This window comes from Pipistrellus hanaki, assembly GCF_964339955.1.
Source record: "Pipistrellus hanaki genome assembly, chromosome: 3".
Lineage (NCBI taxonomy): Eukaryota > Metazoa > Chordata > Mammalia > Chiroptera > Vespertilionidae > Pipistrellus > Pipistrellus hanaki.
In genome coordinates, this window is record NC_140505.1 from 180927092 (window position 1) to 180948718 (window position 21627).

The 21627-nt window shown below is 54.1% G+C and overlaps 1 protein-coding gene across 5 annotated transcripts in view; it reads right to left on the minus strand.

Annotated features, from left to right (window-relative positions):
- Positions 1 to 21627, minus strand: part of LARGE1 (LARGE xylosyl- and glucuronyltransferase 1) — a 384477-nt gene that overhangs the window by 7968 nt on the left and 354882 nt on the right. For all 5 annotated transcript variants that reach the window (XM_084880160.1, XM_084880162.1, XM_084880159.1 and 2 more), the window contains 2 exons: positions 11904 to 12067; positions 5518 to 5796 (listed from right to left, as the gene is read on the minus strand). In XM_084880160.1, coding sequence (XP_084736286.1) covers positions 5518 to 5796; positions 11904 to 12067 — 443 coding nt within the window. The remainder of the gene's footprint in view (positions 1 to 5517; positions 5797 to 11903; positions 12068 to 21627) is intronic.

Consider the following 21627-nt stretch of genomic DNA (forward strand, 5'->3'; position numbering starts at 1 on the left):
GCACAGGTTCAAATGGTGCCCACCATGCTGTGACGACCGTGGGCACCAGACTCCACTTCTCCTGGTCACAGGTCCCTGGTCTGTGAAGGGAATATGATTTGATCTGTTCATGCTTTATCTCCTATCAACCAGGGCTGCAGTGGGATGAAATGACAATCCCTCGAGAGCCTGGCCGTGCCTTGCTTAGAATAACTCATCAACAATCGAGCCCCCGCCCCTTCCCAGCTCAGCTTATTGGTAGGCTGGTTGCAAGAAAATGTGCCTGCATGTATGCATGTGTGTACTTGTATGCATGTGCATGTACGTGCCTGTCTGTGTGCATATGTGTGTGTGTGTGTGTGTGTGTGTGTGTGATACTTAGGGAGGCTGTGAGGAGTTCCATTACCCCAGCACTCCCCCACCCCCACCTAAGCTGCCTCGCCGCAGGTTTTCACCCAGAGCCTGGAGGTCACGTGACCAAGGCCTCTGAGGCCTTTGCCACCTCCTCGGGCAGAGGAAGGCGGCAGCACAGCAAGGCGCCTGCCCAGCAAGTCCTTCCTCAGACACATCCCTGAATGGGGGCCAGGGAACAGGGTTCGCTCGGATTCCATTCCAGCTGCCCAGGAAGGAGTCCTGATGGACAGGCCCAGGGTGTGTGGGGACATCAGCCAGGCCTTGTGAATGAGGGGACAAGGCTGCCCACTGGAAACACACGCAGAACGGGCGAGATTGGAGAGGGCAGAGCCCAGTGGGGTCCTGCTCCTGCCTCGATGGCGTGAACCCCTCCAGGCAGAGCCTGCCAGTCAGGGAGGGTGAGAAGGAGAGACGGTGGACAGGAAAGAAGAGCCATAGCGCACGGTGCCACGCTCTGTGCTGGGGACTCTCTTCACTGCCTTCTGTATTACCAACATTGCCCCTGTTTCATGACCCTGCTGCCCCGTGTTCACGGCCAGCAGCTGAGGCAGAGCTTTGGGGAGCTGCCTCTTTGTGGGTACTCTGTGCTGTGGGTCTCGGACAGCCAGAGCTCCTCAGTGAGGAAGGCGGCTCGGCGGGCAGACACAGCCCAGAGACAGGTCCTCCTGGACACTCCCCAGTGGCACGCGGGGCAGGCGACCCCTCTGTGCCACGGCTCTCTCCTCGGGGTCGGGAACAGTGTTTGTGCCTGGACTGCAGGTTTTGTGAGGATGAAGCGGATTGTCTCACGGGGGGGGGGGGGGGGGGAGGGGGGGAAGGGGGGTGCTGAGGCAGTCTCTAATGCATAGAACGCACTTGGTAAAGCCCATCTGTGATGACGACATGGCCGTCATAGGGAGGACGGAGACGGGCCCACCAGGCAGCTGGGTGGTTAGCAGGGCAAGCATGGGACCCTCTGGATAAACCCGGGGAAGCGAGGTGTCCACTGAGCCATGCTGTGCCTGTGGGCAGGGGCCTTAAGCTAACCCTCCTCCTCTGCAAAGTGAACTATGAGGTGCAATGACCACATTCGGTGACAGTGCCTGCAACAGCGCCTGGCACTCAGTGAGTGCTCATAAACATTAGGAGGTACGTACAGGGGGATTAAGACACTGAACTAACCTAAGGAAATGCCACCTGCATGGCAGGCAGGCAGCCAGCTGGCCGTGCTTGGTGCTACTCCCGCCAGCCTTGCTCAGATTCCTGCGTTCATTCAACAAGGATTTGCAGAGCACCGTGCCGGGCCGGGGACACGGGCCTGGGACAGGAACAGAGTAACACTGACATGTGTCGCTCCCATACAGGTCAGAGTAGAGACTCTGCCCAGCCTCTGTCCCCTGGAAAGTCAGGGCAACGTCTGTGAAGCACGGCAGGCCCTGAACAGGGATGAGGATTCTGCACGGTGAGGAGATGGGAGTGGGGTGGGGGGGTGGGGGAGGACACACACACGGACACACACACACACACACACACACACACACACACACACACAATATGTATATTCCTGGAATAGAGAATGCCCAGGCCTGTGGTAGGTACTCTCCACATGCTACGACACTTCCTCTCCCCGGGATCTCCAGGAGGGAGTGAGATGATCCGCGTTTCACAGAGGAAGAAGGTGAGAGAGGTTAGGGGCCCTGGCCAAGGTCAAGCAGGTGCTGGGTAAGCAGTAGCAGCAGTAAATGCAGGTCTGAGTGACTCAGCACTGCCACAGGCACACAGTCAGGGCTTACTAAATATTTTCCTGAACGAACGAACAAGAGCATATAGTTTCTCGTTTTGTAAGAAAGAAACAGAGATGGGCATATGGGGCTACCCCGGCTGCACTGGTGGTAGCTTGGTTGGGGTTGGGGGCCTGGGTTCGATGCCGAGAGCTGTGAGAGGCCCAGGGACAGAAAACTCACCGTGGTGAGCACCTGCTACACCCTCCAGAGGGTTGGGGAGACGAAACCGCCTCAAGTCACACACTAGATACATGTACCCGAATCTGAACTCAAATGCAGGTCAGCCGAGGCCCTGCCGGATTCCAAGCGACATTTCTGAAACCAAGGCTAACAGCGGCACGTCTTTCTCCAGAAGAAAAGGTGAAGGGGCAGGAGAGAGATGTTAGTGACACTCTGTGGCTATGTCCCTGCATCTGACTGCCTTCATTATTTTCCAATGGACCTGTTTGTTTTTCATTGTTGTTGTACTATTAGCTGGTTGCCAAGCAACAGCTTAGGGAGCTATGATGCTGAACTTTTTGGTACCCAAGTAGGCCCCCCCAAAAGGGTGATGTACGTGTTTGGGGGTCCAATGAGAGGGCTGCATATCAGCCATCCCTATATCCTGGGATTTCAGAGTGACGTGGACCCTCCCATCGTGGGCAGCTGTCACAGAGGGCATGCCACTTGCCTCCCGGACACAAGTCCACCTCTCTGGGACCCCAGTCTGGTCACCTGTGATAACACTGACCGCATAAGCAGGTGTGAAGAACAGAGAACATACATGAAGCAGCCGGCAGGGCTGCTGGCACATGATCAGGGCTCAATACATTATGACTATTATTTTAACATTAATATTTCCACAGTGTTTGGGCAGAGCATCGTGTTGCATACCCACATGGGGAAGTCAGTCTCTAGGGGCCTCCCCTGGCCTCGCTGGAGTGCACGACCTCCTCAGCAAACAGTGTCCTCAACCTCACCCCAAACCAACGCTCCAAGGCCGGTCACGAAGTACAGCTTTCAGTGTTTGCATCAGGAATGAATCCATCCCACTCAATGGGCGTTTTTTCCCTTAAAACAACGGCAAGTCAATACATTTATCATCTCCTGAGAAGGACACTGTGTGCTTATTTGGGGCCTCTGATAGAATAACATGCCTTCCCGATTCTCAAAAGTCTGTTACCAAGGAATCCTCTAGGTCAGATGTCACACCCTGGTAGTGGGGGTGGGAGGTACATTCAGCCTGAAGATAGGTCGGTCGCGCTCAACAATATGCCTTTTTAAAGAAGTAGTTGTCAATATTAAAAATTAAAACATGAAAATCCACATTTCTAGCTCCTCTCAAACACCATGCAGGCCTTGGCCCTGCTCTCCTCCCCTGCCCCACCCCCATCCCACAACAATAACCCCACAATGAAAGTGGACAGACACCAGCCATCTGAGATGGGGGCCCATGAAGACAGGAGCGGAGTTTTAGGAGCACTGGGCCATATATCAGAACCCTTGAACCACACGCACCGTGACCCGGAGGCCAAGGCCACCGACAACGCCAGGCGACTCTGCGTGAAGTAAACGTTACTTAGTGGGCACTCTGGGCACCTCCCACTGAGCACCGTCTCCATCAGTGTTTAGCAATGTCTTCGATCAACACAACACTGGACGGCAACATACAAATGCACAGCTCACGTGTGATGTCTTTCAGAACATGATGCCATGAGGCAAAGTACTAAAACAGTGCTTGGACGGGGAGAGCAGAGAACGCAGGTTTTTAAGATGGGGCCCTCCTTCCCGGGGAGCCCCAGAAGGGTGGGGGATGGGCTGTGGTCCGGAAGCCTCTCTCTTCCTGGTTCCCACAGTCTGGTCCTTTGGGAGCCCTGCCTGCCAGCAGGATCCACAGAAACCGGGGCTGAAGCTCTGTCTGGCCACACGGGGGCGCTCTCACTCCACACACTGGGATTCCAGGCCTGGCTGGAGCAGCACAGCATCATTCCCAGTGCCCCCCAGAGTGAGGAGTTGGGGTTCACAGGGCTCTGGACCAGGGCGCATGCTCCTAGGGAAGATGCTGCTCTTCCTCCCGGAAGGAGGGTCATGCTGCCGCGAGGTCGCTCACGCTGCCATTCTGAATGGAGAGGCTGGAAGGGGGTTCCTCCTGCTCAAGGGGAGGGACTGGAGCTCTGAACCCCAAGACAGCCTGGAAGCAAACTCAGAGCGGACAGAGAACCCTCTGACTTATAGAGAGCAGGACAGGAGGGCCTGCATCTCCCACATGCCAGCCTCACTGCAAATGGTTTCAACTCTTTTAAGAGTGACAGATACAGGAAGGCAGAGACTGGGACACACAGAGGGAGACAGACACTCACATACACACACAGAGGAAGGGAGGGTAAGAGAGAGCTCAGCTCTGGCTCCACCTGGAACAGCCTGGGACCCCAGTGCGCCAGCCAGGTACCAACACAGGGCAGGCAGCCTGCAGACTTGGAGGCCAGCAGACGTGGGTTCAAGTCCCAGAGCCGCTGTGTGGACGACTAGCTTCCCCGAGCCTCACCATTCCAGTGGTATAGGGCAGGGTGGGGGGAAGAGGGATCTCGCCACGCCTGTCTTTTGGACATTAGGTATGGATCCAGCGGGTAATTAACATGTGCAAACACCTCTCGTGGTGCCTGGGCCCAGGTAGGCCCTCACCCGGTAGCGGAGATAATTCACTGACAAATGACAGTGATAAAGGATTCCAATGATTGGCCATCTACACCTTGTGAGCTTAGCTTTCTCACGGGGGGACTGCAGGGCTGAATGGAGTCTACGGTCCCTTCAGTTCAGATTGCTATTCCTAATAAATGTCGCTCCCCACACGGCCATCCATGCTTTTCATGAGCTCAGCTGCTCCAGCCCCCATCCCTGACCCCCCCATGCGGGGTGCGGGGGAAGGCTCCCTGGGGAGGCAGAGAGGCAGCTGTGGAGGTGAGCGAGCTCAGGGCCCAGAGTCAGATGCCCCACCCCACCCCCACCCCACTCGGCCATCTCCTCCTTGCTGAGATCCCATGGCAGGCACCGAAGGGGTGAGGGGACAAAACCCTGCGTGTCAATCACTCACAACAGTGCCTGCCTCTCAGCAAGGACCCCACTAGGGGTTAGCCATCAGCATCATGTTGATTCCTTTGACAGACAAGGCCGTGACCTGACCCCCCCCAAACCGGGTAAGGAATGGGGTTTTCACAGGAGTTAGAGAAAGAAGGTTAAACTGCGGGGTCAAAAGAGATGCTTCTGAGACCACGTTCTGCCTCTGACATTTCAGGAGGCAAACTGGGCCTTCCTTCCCATCGGTTCGCCATGAAAAGGAGGTACCTGGGGAAACCGGGGGGTGGGTGTGGTCCAGGGCCCTCACCTGAGGTACTCATAGAGCCCGTACATGGGCAGGAAGTCGATGTCAGACAGGAACATGTAGGGCGTGCCCACGTGCTTCATGGCCACATTGCGCAGCAGGTTCACGGGGTAGAACTGGCCCTCCTTGTACACGATGTGGTAGGCCACGTTGTGACGGCTCATGAGCACCTCGGAGCCCTGCGCGTAGCGGAGGAACTGCTGGGCCTCGGCGTCCGACAGGTAGAGGGCCAGGCTGATGGGCCCCTCCCAGTGCTTGCAGATGGCCTCCAGCATCTGGAGCCTGTGAGAGAAGATAGGAAGGTGAGCCGCGGGGACCCGGCCCCATCCGCACATCCTCCACCCGCTGTGCTGGGGGGGCTCTGCCTCCTCCATGGGCATTTGGCCAACCAGCCTGAGCCCTCCATGGTGTGACAGGGGGCAAATCACCAAACCTCAGCTCCTTGGTCTACCAAATGGGCATAAGACCACTTGCCTGGCTGGCTCTGGTCTTTGCTTCTGATCGAGTGAGTGACATTGAGAAAGTCACATCCCAAAATACGCCTTTTCTTTTCAACAGGGTGGTGAAGATGATATTAAATGATTTAAAGATCCCCTTCCAGCTCAAAACTGCTATCCTTCTCCTCCTCTCTCAGAATAGATACAGAACTCTGCTGAGTTCCTGAGGCAGTGACCAGCCACAGAAGACCAAACCCAGGCCGTGAGTTACAAGAAGCGTTAAAACAAGCAGTAAACGCAAGAGTCATATTAACTGTGATTATCTGACTCATGGCCATAACCCAGACACTCGCCAGAATTCTCCCAACAGCCCTGTGCGCCTTCTCCCCATTCTCCTGATGAAGAAATGGAGGCTCAGCAGGTCCATTTGATAGAACTGTAGTTAGCTAGTTATTAATCACAGAAAAGGAGCGAAGAGAGGCCAGACATTATAGCATGGCCATTTGGGCAGCTTCACCAGGAAGATGCAATTTCACACTCCCCAGGGGACACCAGCCCATTCCCCATAGATCCCTGGGGAGAGAGACACAGGCAGAGTGAAGCTGGGGTGACATAGCAACGGTGCCTGTCAGTCAACCCTGAGAACAGAAATCATTGGCTAGAGGGGCGGGGCTAATGCTAGCCTGGGATAACTAGGGAAGATATAATTCCCTACACCAGTGTTTCCCAAACTTTTGACATATGTGTAACCCTTCTATAATTTCCGTAACGCTGAGTACCCCTCGTACTCATGAGAACGTAGAATTAGGCGCAGCTAAGCACGGTGCAGTGCATATCCCCACCAAACTCTTCCCATACCCCTGGGGGTACGCGTACCACACTTTGGGAAACACTACCCTACACAAAGGAGCTTTCTAGCTCTTGGCTCTCTGGTTCCCTTGCATTTGCCGTGTTCTCTCTATGGCCACGTGGCTATGGGGACTCCACATGCCGTGGACTAATGAGCTGCAGCAGGAACACAAACTAAGCCAGCCTGATGCTGGACTGGACACTGCTCCAACATGGAGTGGAAGCTCTGGACACAGGCTCTGACCTTAGCCACGCTGAAACCCAGCTACACTCCTTCCATGGCGGGATAAGGGGAAACTCAGGAGTGCAATTCCACAGAAATAAAGCTTTCTACATATCCCATCCTCCTGTGGGGGCCTCCTGAAATTCTTATTCCAGCGGAACCCCAAGAACCCTACTCCCACCAATAACAAAGTCAACTTTGATTCTTGGGCTCGGAGCAGACATTTGTAGACAGGGTCTTGGGGACAGATGAGAAGAAAATAATACCGGGTGTTGGGTGAAGTGAATGGAAAATTACGTGAATGTAGGGGACAAAAGTTTGCCTGGCTCAGTGGATAGAGCATCAGCCTGTGGACTGAAGGGTCCTGGGTTCAATTCCGGTCAAGGGCACATGCTCAGGTTGTGGGCTTGATTCCCAGTAGGCAGTATGTAGGAGGCAGCCGATCCATGATTTTCTCTCACCATTGATGTTTCTCTCTCTCTCTCCCTTTCCCTTCCTCTCTGAAATCAATCCTATAGAATAAAAGTCTAATATGCAAACTGACCAAACGGCAGAATGACCAGTCACTATGATGCACACTGACCACCAAGGAGCAGATGTTCAATGCAGGAGCTGCCCCCTGGTGGTCAGTGAGCTCATATCGGGGGAGCACTGCTCAGCCAGAAGCTGGGCTCACAGCTGGCGAGTGCAGCGGTGGTGGTGGGAGCCTCTCCCACCTCTGCGGCAGCACTAAGAACCAGCGAGCTGAGTGGTAAGGAGCAGTTAGCAGGTGGGTGGTATGGAGTAAGGGGTCCCGGACTGGGAGAGGAATAGCAGACTGCTAGCTTAGGCCCGCTCCCCTAAGTTGGCAGGTGGACATCCCCAGAGGGGTCCCAGACTGCAAAAGAGAGCAGGCTTGGCTGAGCACTCCGCAGAGCAAATTTTGTGCACTGGGCCTCATATATATATATATATATATATATATATATATATATATATATATATATATTTTTAAATGTGCCTGGGGGGATGCCTCTTCCATCTTCACTTTCCAGAGCCCCATATTGTGCCAGGGCCACAGCCATTTGCAAGGCTCCCTGAGAAGCACCAGCCAAGGAGAACTGGGGAAGAACAGAGCCCAAAGAGAGAGCGCTGTGAAAACGAAGATAAATCTATAAGGATAGTTTTTTGTTTTTTTTCAAGGCAGTAGAAGTGCCTGCTACACAAAATCCATGGTTAGGAAAAAGCAAAGCCTATTGTGCTTTTTTCCCCTACCCAGCAAGAGGTACCTAATCAGCGGTCTCCCGGTCAGAATGCCCACTTCAGCTGGACAATTACCAGGAAATAGATTCCATGCATTTGCATTTCTATGCTAGTAAACAAAAGAAAGCAGGCACCCCTATCCTGTGCCCACGGCTTTCCGAGCGTCCTCTCTCATTCTGCGGGATTTGCTTCCGCTTGCTCTTCGGAGGATTAAGATATTCACGGGGTAAGAGGCCCTCCGTTTCTCATACATTGTGACACTTGCTAATCGAATTGGCTGGAGCCGGGTATTGGAGGCATCACATTCTCCACGAAGCCTGATCTCCGATGGGTGCATGCGGACTCTGGGGTTTGCACGACCCCACAACCCAGTGTCATCTTCTGCAAAAGACTCTGCGCGTCTTTTGAAATGTGGGGAGTCAAGGGTCACTTCTAATCTGAGGACAGAAGAGCTGCTGGAAGGAGGCGGAGGTGGGAGGCATGCGTGGTCGTGAGGAGGCCCGCCAGCTTCTCCAGTGGATTCGCCCACTGGCTCGGTTTTTGACTCTCTATGTCTGGGTTTTCCACGCGAGGAAGCCCCGCCCAAGAGCAGCTCACTCTGGCTGTTACTGAAGAATTACCTCGTGCTTTCCAATGGGAGGAGGCTTCTTATAGTACATTCCCGGCCCCCCAGAATCTGTATTTCCAACAAGCACCCGGTGTGGCCAGGCCCTTCGGAGTCACACAGCTCTGGATGGCGGGACCTGTTAGCTCAGCTACTGTTCTCTCTCCTCCAGAGGCCTCTCTCCAGAGGCCGAAATCAGAGGAGGAGAGAGAACATCAGTTCTTCGGCAATGTTGTCAAAGGGACAGGAAAGAGAAGGTGTCTCCTGGGCCAGCATGCGGTGATCAAGATGGATCCCTGTCCTCAGCAGAACTGTCAGACTCCAGGATGGGAGGGAGGTCCACGGAACAGACCTGCCAGCGCCATAGGGCCTTCACTCTTCCTGAAGGGCCTGCCGGAGGGAGCCGGCTCGGGAGCTGGCAGTCCCCAGTTCTCCGTGGCATTCACACAGGGCCTACTTCTGACTCGAAGGTTTACAGACACACCCGAAATGCTTCCTAAATTAAAAATCGATCCAACGGGCACCAGCTAGCCTGCTGCATCATACCCGGATGTGCAGGATGAAGAGGAAGGGGAATTCTATGTCCTCATTGGCTGTGGCACTGCGTGGTAATTTTTGCTTGTGTCCAGCTCAGGGAGTGGGGTTCTGGAGGTCTCTGGGGGTCCCCTTAGGGAGTGGGGTTCTGGGGGTCTCTGAAGTGTCTCAGGATGGCAGTACTTGTCACGACACATTAGGGGGATCATGGGTCATCCACGCAGGGGGGGGGGGGGGGATGTGTGTGGTCTGAAGGGAAGGCCTCTGGGTCAGTGTTTGAGATCACACAGCTGGTCAAGGCCGGTTGACCTGGTGCTAGAATCTCTGTGCTTTTCACATTCCCCTGTCTCACGTTGTCTTTGCCTGTTGCCTGTTAAGGTCGGTAAGTTCTCTGTGCTTGTGCACGGGGTCCTAGAGGCTGGTGAGTCTCCAGGAAACCACGAGCCACAGAACCAAGAGCCAAAGAAGCCGTTTAGTGCCACGAGCAGTCATTGCTAACACGCAGCAGGAACCAGAAAGCAAGGATTCGGCTTCCCCCTGGATCTTTCAGCCTCACTCAGCACGAATCCCTCCCAGATGCATTCAGATGCAAGGCAAACCGACTCCCCAGAATCCTCGGATGACTTTGGGTACTTCTCACGTCCCAGCGCTGGCTCTTTCCTGTTTGCGTGTTCTTCCATCACTCGTGACTAATAACAGCTGACATTTATCGAACCCTTAAGCGTGCCAGGAGCTGCTCTCAGCACCTTTCAGGAATGAACTCAGTGGCTCCTGAGAAGGGCCCGTGGAATCGCATCCACAGGAAGGACAGGCATCTCTGAGGTGCCGCGGGGACAGAATGAGCCAACCTGCTTTCCTAAGTGTGGGAGCTGAGGAGGGATGACAGGAAGGAAGCTGGGGCAAGGGCAGCCACTATGGGCCAGGAGTAAATCAAAGAGGAAGCTGGTGAGAAGTGGTGGGATGGGGGGCCCCCAGGACACCCAGGTATAGAAAAGTTGGGCCCTGAGGGAGTGGCCTTAGGGGCCTTGCAACCACTCGCCTCCTGGCAGCCAGAGAGATGTCCTCAAAAAAACTCAAGTTAGATCACACAACTCTGTGCACAATTCTTAAACAACTTGTCAACACATTTAGAATGAAGTCCCAGTATTTTGTGAGTTTCCATGTTGTAGCACCTCCATCTTAGGCCCTTGTAGAGGGCCTCCTGGGAAGGCACATGGGCATTTCTTTAAATTGTTGTCAGTTGAGTCTGAGAGACTGGCAGAGCCGCATCTTGGATACACACTCCCCAAGATGGCGGAGAGTGTAATCAGCTTGGCCTTCATAACAGCCCAGGTGTCTGGCAGGGCAGGTCTAGATATGTAAATCCAGTCAAGCACCAGGAATGCTAGGGCCTCCTTAAGAATGCAAATAAGCTCCTTTGATCCTAAGTTTTGGTGTTACTTGCTGGTATTGGGGGTATAAAATAAATGTGCTGTGTGGGCTGAGTGTCATCATGCTTCTCCATCAGAGAGAATGGCGTCCCACCTTGCTCCCAGCTTGCTTCTATTTCTGTTTCTTTCTTTCTTTCTCTCCCTCTCTTTCTTTCCCTCCCTTCCTTTCTTCCTTCCTTCTATTTCTCAATCACTGGCTGCCTCCACTTAGAACCAGTTCATTCATCACTCTTTCTGTGCTGGACACAGAAAAGGGAGATCCCCGCCATATCTGGCCCCCGAAGGCCCTTACCCCCCAGGAGCCTGCTCTCGGCAGCTGAACTCATTCTCCATCAGGCTGTTGACCGTGCAAGGCCCTTCTCACCAGGGGGCTCTCTCACCTGCTATTCTATCTGCCTTAAAAACGCTTTCTCAGCAACTCCTACACCTGCCTTCTTTTCTCACCTTCCAGGTCTCTACAGAAATGCCCCCTCTTAGAAAGGCTCCCCCTGACCATACCACCTCAGAGGGCCCCTCACCTGACACTGTTATTCACTCTCCCGGGTCCTTCAAAGCACTTACCATAACTTCATGGAGCTGATCATTGTTGTTTACACACTAGCCCCCTGTTCTAGACTCTGGCTGCACACGGCAAACTTAGAACAGTGCCAGGTCTCCACCCCACAGAGTCCTACTTCACTGGCCTGCGTGGAGCCTGGTGGGACATGAATTTGTCTTAAAAGCTCTACAGTTGATGCAGACTGTCCCGACCAAGACCGAGAACCAGAGCATCAGACGGTGGGCCACTAAGAGTAGGAGCCACGTTGGTCCTGCCTGTTAAAGGCTCAGTGGATCGATCCATGTAGATGGAGACACTGCTTCCCAGTGGTGACTGTGGTCCAGTCTATTTGTTTCCCTTCTCTCCTTCCTCAAAATCACCACCGTCACCAAAAGACAGGAGCCCTTGGTTTTCTGTGCTGAGAGGGGGTGGGACGCAAGACTACCATACCAGGCCCCAATAGCCTCAGCTCCCAAGGCCACCCCTCCCTTCTCACTGTGACCAGGTGAGGGGCCGTGCAGAAGGGCCCTACCTGTCCATGGAGAGCTGTGCGACCAGGGTGACGTCTGTGTTGTCCGCGGTGGGCTCATACTCGTAGTGCAGGAAGTACAGGTGGGTACGGTGGACGGTGAAGCGCTCTCGCCGGAACTCGTAACACAGGTCGTCCTCATCCAGCTCCGAGAGCTGCTTCTGGAGCTGCGAGGTGGGAGAGGGGCGTGACGATGAGAAGGAAAGGCCAAGGGGGCCAGGAGCCCGCCCTTAGGCCCTGTCCTCCCCCGAGTCTGTCACACTGGACATCGCTGATGGTCAAACACAGGACAAGATTGCTGTATCCATTTCCCTGTGCGAGACACTCTGGTTTCAAAACAGGGACTGCGAAGGGCAGCTCAGCCTCTGAGAAGGGAGACGGCTCTGAGCTCAGCCTCTGAGAATGGTGGTGATCAGGGACGAATGGATATAAGCAAACACTCTTTCCCTGGCTGACCTAGCACAACATCTTCAAACATCAGGGGGGAAATTGTCACAGAAAAATGAGGAACCGAGCGAGCAGCGCCTTTGTGTGAGCTGATGCCTTTCTCTCCTGGAGCCACAGGCTCCGGTCTTTGCACCAGGAGAGCCAAACCAAACCAAAGCCCTTTCCTTCAAAGTCATCCAGGTTGAGCCCCCAACCCCAGCACCCAGTCTCTCTTCCCCCCTCAGAACCTCTCGCTCACGAACCTGCCTGTACAGCTTCTCTGCCCAGCTCCACGCTGCTCCTTCCTGCCCAAGGAGCCAAAGAGCAAGCTGACAGGGATGGAGGGCTCAGCTGCAGACATAGCAGATGCAGATGCACGGACGCCCAGACCTGCTGGCTCAGATGCCCATATATCCCCGCCACCTGCAAACCCCACCCTCCCCTCCCAGGCAGGCGTCACTGTGCCCGTGTGTAGGTGAAGAAGTGCGGGGGGGAGAAGAGAGAGTGAAAGAACTCCGACAGTGACCGGTGTGAGACCAGTGGGTGTGGGCACGGAGTAAGCGGACGGGGAAGAGGCAGGAGAGAGGCTCATCGGCTGATGGAAATGTATAATATGTGTCATGATTACACGTGTGTATACTTGGTGAGGATATGACACACCGTACACATAGAATGCACAGATTTGTCACATGCAAACTGTATTTGAAAACTGATTTTTAAACACGAATGATTTTGGTGAAAGTCAACACAGCTGTTCCGACATTATTTCTGTTGCACCAGCCTTGTCCATCACATGAGGACATGGAGTAGAATACGGGCTAAAATGTACCTGGCTAAAGCAGTGGTCGGCAAACTCATTAGCCAACAGAGCCAAATATCAACAGTACAACGACTTAAATTTCTCTTGAGAGCCAATTTTTTAAAACTTAAACTTCTTCTAACGTCACTTCTTCAAAATAGACTTGCCCAGGCCATGGTATTTTGTGGAAGAGCCACACTCAAGGGGCCAAAGAGCCACATGTGGCTCGTGAGCCGCAGTTTGCCGATCACTGGGCCAGAGGGACTGACCTGGCTGAAAGTAATGGGGCACTTTACCAAGAAGAAATACAAAATCTTCAAACCAATAAATAGTGCAGTTGTCAACGAGAAAATATGCTAACTCGCTCCTGTAAAGCCTAGTGCCAGTGGAGACCATCATCGCTTGATGGATGAAGCGCTGGCGTTATTTCTCAAGACGTGAGCTGTGCGGAGGATTCCACTCACTGCACTGTTCTCCCCTCCTCCCACCCTCCCCGCTGCCTGTGACTCCCAGTAGCACCACTTCCCTCACACCTGGATCCGGGCTGCACTTCTGACTTGCTTTGGCGGATGACCGAATGGCGGGGAAGCCATGCTGCCCAGTCCTGAGGGGGGCCTTAAGGGAAGTCCACGGTTATGCAGCTCCACCCCTGCCATGAGGAGGTGCTGGGCCAGCCAGCCTGAGGGTGAGCCGCAGTCTCCCCAAGTGCCCCAGATGAGGGAGTGAGCCCAGGGATTGAGCCCAGTCCGGATCAGCAGAGCTGCCTCAGTAAACACCTCCCTTACACATCGAGGTTTTACAGGTCGGAGCAATAGACAACTGACGGCGGAGGGGGGAGCAGGAGAGGATTATTGGCATTTTGTGAGGTGCTTTTCAATATGTGAGCCCATCCCTGTAGAAGGGGATGGTGGCATCTCGGGCCCCAGCCCACTCAGTGCGCATAGCATTCTCCAGAAGGCGACCACACATCCTCCAATGGTGCTGGGATCCCTGAGGTCCAGGGACGTATGACAATCTCAGCTGTCAGACTCTCCAATGGCTCAGAGGATGCAATCAGGATGCTCATTAGCTCTTCGAGTGCCATTCCATGCCCTTGCCTGTCTGAAGCCTGCAGCTCTACCAACGGCGTGAGACCAGGACATGGGAATTCCTGCTTCAGCTACTGTGCTGAGGGACCCATCCTGAGCTGCAGGGCAAGACCCTCATTCTCACTGACAATTTTCTTCTTTTTAAAAAAATATATTTTATTGATTTTTTACAGAGAGGAAGGGAGAGGGATAGAGAGCTAGAAACATTGATGAGAGAGAAACATCCATCAGCTGCCTCCTGCACACCCCCTACTGGGGATGTGCCCGCAACCAAGGTACATGCCCTTGACCAGAATTGAACCTGGATGTTCTATGCCTCCTCTCTGTGCTATGCCTCCTTCAGCGAGTCATTTCCCACTTCCTAGTGAGATAAGGAGTTTGAGCTTCATGAAATAACTCAGAGGTCACGCGCTCACCGGATCAGGTACGGTGCTGAACGCTAGAACATTCAGTCGGCGGGCCGATGCTCTAGCCACTGAGCCAAACCGGTTAGGGCCACATTTCTTGATGAAGATCAAAAGAAGACGATCACCACACAAGAAAGAAAATAAGGGACCAGGACACGAGGAATGCATGTGTGTATGGCATTCTCCTCCTCTCTGTGCACACACCCGGATCAGCGGGCACGACATGCCAAGGAATAGGGTTCCCAGACAGTGGACCTAAAGGCAGGGGCTGCCTCATGTTAATAAAAGAACCAGTGGCCAAAGAAAGTGCTTCCGGAACCTAAAGTACGGCCTGCCCTGGGGTGGGGAAGGTCTATTGATAATCCTGGGGGCTAAGTAGCCCGCATCTATGAACTTCACAGGACCAATAATGTGGTTTGGTGGCATCTATAGCCCCAGGTCCTCTGTGGCCATCCCCATGCTAAGGGGTAGGGCCTAGGCGATACTCCTGTCTACCAGCCACCCTGGGTCTATGGGAAGCACAGCAGGTGTGTAGTCAGACCTACAATGTCAGACTCTCCAGGACCCTGGACCCTCCAACACCTCCCCTGAGCTTTACTGTATGTATTATCAACACGGCGAATGGCAGCTCTGCTTAGCTAATATGGACAAAGCACCTACTGTGTGCCAGGTGCAGTGCCAAGTGTGTCCAGGGCCATGGCTTTATGAATGGGCCCCTTCGGCACACATCTCTGTGCTACAGCAGGAGCAAACGGGCTCAGGAGGTTTCGGTCATCGGCCAGGGACACAGCCAGAGGAGGCAGTCTGGCCCGAGAATCCAGTCTGCAAACCAGGGACCTTTTCATGACAGGATGACTTCCCTCTGGGGGATGGACGCTAGGGCCAACTGAGCTGGTGGAAGATTCAATGCTCAGGGAACAAAGCAGGCCATAAAAATGCACACACGGGATATTCCCATATGGCAAAAACACACACAACCACAACACACACACACACACACACACACACACACACACACGCAGAAACAGACTTCAAAGGGATCCATCACAGTGTTAACAAAGCTCTCCCTGAGGGGTGGACTCGCAGGTGAACTTGACCGGCCTCTTTCTACTTTCCAGCATTTAACTAATTCCCTGCAATTTTCTCAAATGAGCAAACACATGTAGAAGTGCTTTGCAAACCGCAGAGCGCTACACAGACCCAAGCAACGCGATCGTGACTCCATTATATACCTTTTCAAATCCTCATCTAGGGCTGCTTACTGCTGACTGCCTGGCTGATGTTATCCGAGGGGAAGATGAAGATGCTTAACCACGGCCTCCTCTTCACCCAGGGTTCTCCTGGCCATTTCTCCAGGGAGATGCTGAGCCGGAGGGCGGGCTTGCATTAGCAGGACCTGAATGTTTCCACAGGCCACACCCCACACCCCACTCAGCCACGCCACGGAGGGAGCGGAGGGAGCGGGAGGCAGAGGCTCCTGACAAGCCAGTCACAGAAACAAAAGACAGATTCTCCCGAGATAAAACGCATTTGCTAAATTGCTTCTTGGAGCAGCCAGCTGAGGCAGAAAGGAGATCTGGGCTCCAGGAAAACGCCCTTTAAGCAGTTTGCCTTTATGCCTTCCCATCCTGAAGGACAGTGGCCTAGACTGACCTCTGAGCCGCCAGGGCTCACGGCCGAGGGTTCAGAGGAGTTGGAAGTGTGTCCTGGGCTCTGGCCAAAAGGACTTCTGTTCAAAGTTGGGAAAACCACACAGAGAGATTATGGGGATAACCGGAAACTGAGACTGAGCCCTCTGACACTTGTTGGCTATACCTCCTTCAGGGAGTCATTTCCCACTTCCTAGTGAGATAAGGAGTTTGAGCTTCATGAAATAACTCAGAGGTCACGCGCTCACCGGATCAGGTACGGTGCTGACAACTGACAACTTTGCAGGCACGGTCTCATTTAATACTCACACAGCCTCTAGGCAGGAGGGACCACTGTCAGTCCTGCCTTATACACGAAGACATCCATCACCTGAAAGGGTTAGCCACTTGTTCAAGGCCATACGATGGGTGAACGGAGTGGCTGAGATATTTCCTCCAGGTGTATGTCCTCCAAGGTCCTGTACGTAATCAAGTCGCTACCGCGCCTTGATGATCTCTAGGGCTTTTAAAGTTTGAACGCTAGCTAGATGGTTCTGACTAAAGAGGAATGAACGCATGTCTCCCCCACAGGGGCAGGGACCTGCCATGCTCCCCAGTATCCACATTCTCCTTTCTTCCTGGGAGCACAGCCAGACTGTGTTTGTGACCTTCCTGCAGTTCTGGGCCAAGCTCTGGTCAGTAGTAAGTGGGCAGATCCTGGTGGCCCCGGGCACCACATTCAAGGCTGTCTCACGCACAGTCCTCACTGTCAGTCAGAGCAAGAACGCCCCAGGCTCCGTGGAAGTCAGAGCCACAAGAGAGAAGGAGCCTGGGATCCTGGAGAAAACCTCCTGTCCACCAGGAATGTCCATGTGGACTTTTCTGCCAGTCAAAGATTTCTCGCATGCTGAGCCCATTTTAGAATTGTCCATGTCACCTTAAGTCACACTCCCAGTGGAACTCTTCCAGACAGGAAGTGACGGGGGCAGAACACTGAGGAAGGAGTCCCCACGAAGCCACCCGTTTCTTGTTGACACCTCTCCTTCAGAGGCCTGACAACAATGGCTGGAAACATCTGGGGGGCTAAACAACCCTCAACGATGCTGCTTTATAAGTTCCGCCGACTTTTTACTTTGCAGTGGCCTGGACCCCTGTGACGTCACCTGCTCTTCCCTGGATCAGCAGGAGGCAGGCAGGGCTGTCCTGGTGCCCTCTGCTGGCGGAGAAGGAAGCCAGGGCACCGGGGGTTTGCTCAGAGAGGCTGGGGCTCTGACTCTCATCCTCTGAAGCCTGCTTCAGGCTCTCTCCCGTGGTTTCCACCAAGCGGGCATGTTTTCTGGGGCCATGCAGGTAGAGAAAGATTGCAGGCTCGCTGATTGCCTGCTGTGTGCATTAATCAACGAAGTTCCAGGAACCCAAGCATTTTTTTTTTTTTAAAACCAGGGGCCAGATTTATGCTTTTGTGCAGAGGATAGACACAGGTTCGGGTCTGTTTAGCCAAGGCTCAGAGAGATTCTGCCCAACTCTGACTAGGCTCTGAGGAAATAAAGAAGCACAAGGCCTGGTCTCCATCCCGGTCCCAAGTATCAGTATTAATTGGTACCTCACACACAAGTCATAGGCCCTTACTTTATGCCAAGCCCTGTGCTAAGAACGGGGAAGGAACCCCAGTTTCTGTACTTTAGTTGTTCATACAGTCTGGGTGGGGGAACATATAAGCAAGTTGGTAATTATAACACTGGGTGCTTATAACACAAATAAAACTTAATTTGGGCGTTGGTGGTGGTGGTGGTGGGGGGGCATGTGTTATGTGTCACTGACCTAGCTCCTGACTTAGCTTCTTGAGTCCTCCTTAAGCCTATCGGGTAGACTATGATTCCCATTTTACAGATGGGAAAACCAAGGCGGAGAGAGTTTAAGTAAACGGCCCGAAATCTCCCCCAGTTTTTGTTCCTAAGATTTTATGCGAGTCAGTCTTGCTCCAGAGCTGTCCTACTGCATTCTGCATAAGGAGCTGGTAAGAGGAGGGAGACCCAGCCAGAGGGAGGGAGGGCAGGTGGCTGCGGGCAAGGCCAGGAGGGCGCCCTGCATGCTGGGACTATTACAACCAGAACCTAGGGTGTGGTAGAGAGAGGTGTGCACACTGGAGCTGGACAGAGCAAAGCAGACAGGCCACAATGGTGTGCAGGGGGCACAGGCATACCCACTGAGAAGCTTAACCCCCCGGTTCCTCCTGCACCCCGCCCCGCAGCCTCCCGGCAAATGCTGGGGTCCTTCAGGCTCTGGAATGAACAAGCCTGGGGGGTCACTGGCAGCCGGCCTCGGGCAGCAGCTGTGGTGGGGCTCTGGGCACGGCCCACCGGGCTCTGATGCCCACAGCATGATGAAAGAGCTGGCGCCACGCGGCTCACATGTGAGAGCGATAATGCATTCTGGTTTTTCCCTGGGGTTTCTCTGGGATACAGCTGTTTCCACAGAGCCATCTGTTTACTGGCACGGCCTGCATGGTGGTGCCGGGAAATGTTTATGGAATCTGTTTGTATGTGTCTTATTTTTAACTCCTAATTGAGCCATGGTGATGCTGCTGTCTTTTCTCCTTAATGGGCTTGGTGTCTGGGACAGGGGCCCCACAGGTAGCCCCGCACCCTGGTGGCTGAGGGTGGAAAGGCAGGTCTGGGAAAAGCTTCCTGGCCATTTCCCCTCTCCACCCTCCCCCCTTCCCCCTCAGCATGTTGCATTCCTTAACCCCTTCAACCCTCCAACCACCTGGCCTGGGTCTATTTGTGACCATTTTATAGGCGAAGAAACTGAGGCTTGTAGAGGTGAAAGGGATGCCCAGGGCCACAGATCTGGTCCCCAGGCTGCGTTTTCTGATTGTGAGTGAAGGGGACTTCCTCGTGCACCACAGACGCTTCCAGAAAAGGGCCTGTGATAGTTCATGCGTTGAACAAGATCTGCTGAGCACACAGCAGGTGCCAGGCAGGCTTTCGGAGGCATGAAAACACAGTGATGAATAAAAGCGGATAAAAACCCACGGAGTCACAGAGCTTTCATTCACTCGGAGGCAGATGTGACCCACAAAACAAATTCGTCAGGAATGTGATACGCCGATAGGTGGGGAGTGCCACGGAGAACAATGAAGAAGTTCCGGGGCCGGGAGCGCTGGGGGAGGGGCGGGAATGGCAGTTATAGGCCGGGAGTGTTTTGTTTGCTTATAGAAAGGCCATGGGTCAAGGTTAATACCAGTCCCGGGACCACCACCAACCTGTTTCATGATTTCAGTTCTGAGCTCCCACATCTTCGTCCATAAAAGGGAGACAACAGCAACTTGTGAGCATCAGTGTGAGGAGGATGGCAGGATGAGTTGCATTTATTATGTACGTTGTAAACATGGGGCAACACCCACTTAGGAAGTGGGGTCCTGGTTTTCGGCTTCGAGTTAGGTGGCCTAGTTTAGAGTCGTGGCCCATGGGCAAGAAACTCCTCTCCTCTGTCCAGTGTGACGGATGCCCACCTCCCCGGAAGGTGGCGGAGATGGAATTGTGGTTCCCTTTCTCTTGCTCTGCAGGAATCTCCATTGTCAAAGCCAGCGGGTGCAGAGGAAGGTCTGGGCAGGGCACAGGACAGCGTCCCAGTGCAGGGGACCAGAGGGGCTCACGTGGGGGGCCGGGCTGCCCACAGGCTCCCGCATCCCCGTGTTCCTGTTTGGAGACTGGCAGTGGGTCCCTGGAGTGCTGCCTGGCTAGGACCCTGAGGTGTGGACAGAGCCCAGAGCCCACAGAGAACGCGTGGGGCCATTCCATTCCTTAGTGACGTCTGCTGCGGATGCAGGAGCTGGAAGTCTGCATTCACTGCCTATGGACTTCCAGTTCCATATAAATGCAGGCCCTCACTGGGCGTTGTTTGTTCTCTCTCTCTCTCTCTCTCTCTCTCTCTCTCTCTCTCTCTCTCTCTCTTTCTCTCTCTCTCTCTCTCTCTCTCTCTCTCTCTCTCTCTCTCTCTCTCTCTCTCTTGCTTTGGTACACTTTTTAGATATTTGCTCTTTGATCATTTAACTTTGAATGAAAGAGTGGCTCATTCTTTCCCATTGGCCTTTCTGACTTCAATACCCCGGGCTTCTCTTTCCTTGGCTGCCGGGGGAGGGAGGGGTGGGAAGGGAAGGGAGAGGTGTGCAGAAGAGCGGCTCCGGGGCTGACTGAGGGAAAATGACAGCTGTCAGGAAGGAATGTGCAGAACCAGCAGAAGGCAGTGCGAGGCCATTTCCTGCCAGGATAAGCAGCGTCTTCCCCCTCTGACCGACTCCCGCCCCCCTCGGCCTGCTCAGCGGCACCGGCGTTGGCCATTGTAAATGGAGTTCTGTATAACTTGGTGGCCAAAGGAAGGGCATGTATTTAGCAAGAGTCCCACCCCAAGTGGTTCCAGCCTGTACAGGTTAAGGCTCTGTATTTAAAAGGGAGAGCTTCCTTGTAGCTGGAGCATCCCCGTCGGTGGGGCAGGCGTTCCCGATGAGAAAGCTTCGCCCTATAAATATGGGGCTTAGGGAGACAGGCTGTATGGAAACATGTGACGCTGTCTGCCAGGCTCTGGGGGCAACAGGAGGCGTCCTTATTTGCCCCAGGGGACAGGCTCAGCGTAATGCACTCCCCACTGAAGGGAAGGTTCTAGCACAACACGGGGAAGGCGGGGGTGGCACCTGGAGCCTCCAGCCGGGGAGGCAGCTGTTGGAGGTGGTGAGCTCCCCGTCTTTGCGAGGATTCCAGCAGATGCACGCCTGTTAGGGGCGCTGTCGAGGGGCTTTTGCCTGGATGAGGGGGCGCGGAGTATCTGTGAGTATTCACCTGTGCTCAGTGCAGTCCTGGGCTTTCTTGGAAATGCTTCGGGGCTGGGCTGCTGAGGGGGAGGGAGAGGAAGGTGAGGCATAGAATTCGAGCCTCAATGGCCATTTCGGGCAAATAAGAACAACTACCGCCTGCCGGATGTTCATTGCATCACACAGATGAAGTGACTGGCTCCAGAGGGGGGACAGTGGGTGTGCCAGGGTGGACAGGAGTGTCCGTGCCCTGTAGGCGACTGTCGTACCAACCACCGTTGGAGCCTGATCTCTTCCCCGTCACACGGACACCTGAGCTCCACACGGAAGAGACGAAGCCCCTGACCTCCTGAAATTACTTGTTCTATTGGCAGCGAGGCCCACCAAGTGGCCTCTCCTTCCTACCGCAGGCCCTTCGTTGGCAGGAAACCTTTCTGGGACCGTCTGACCCCGGGCAGACGTGACAGCCCTCAGAGGCTATGAGGCAGGTTCTAAGCGACCCTGCAGGTTCTGCTCCCTGCAGACCCTTCCTCGGAGAGAGGTTAATACAACCTGAATCCACCTGAAGA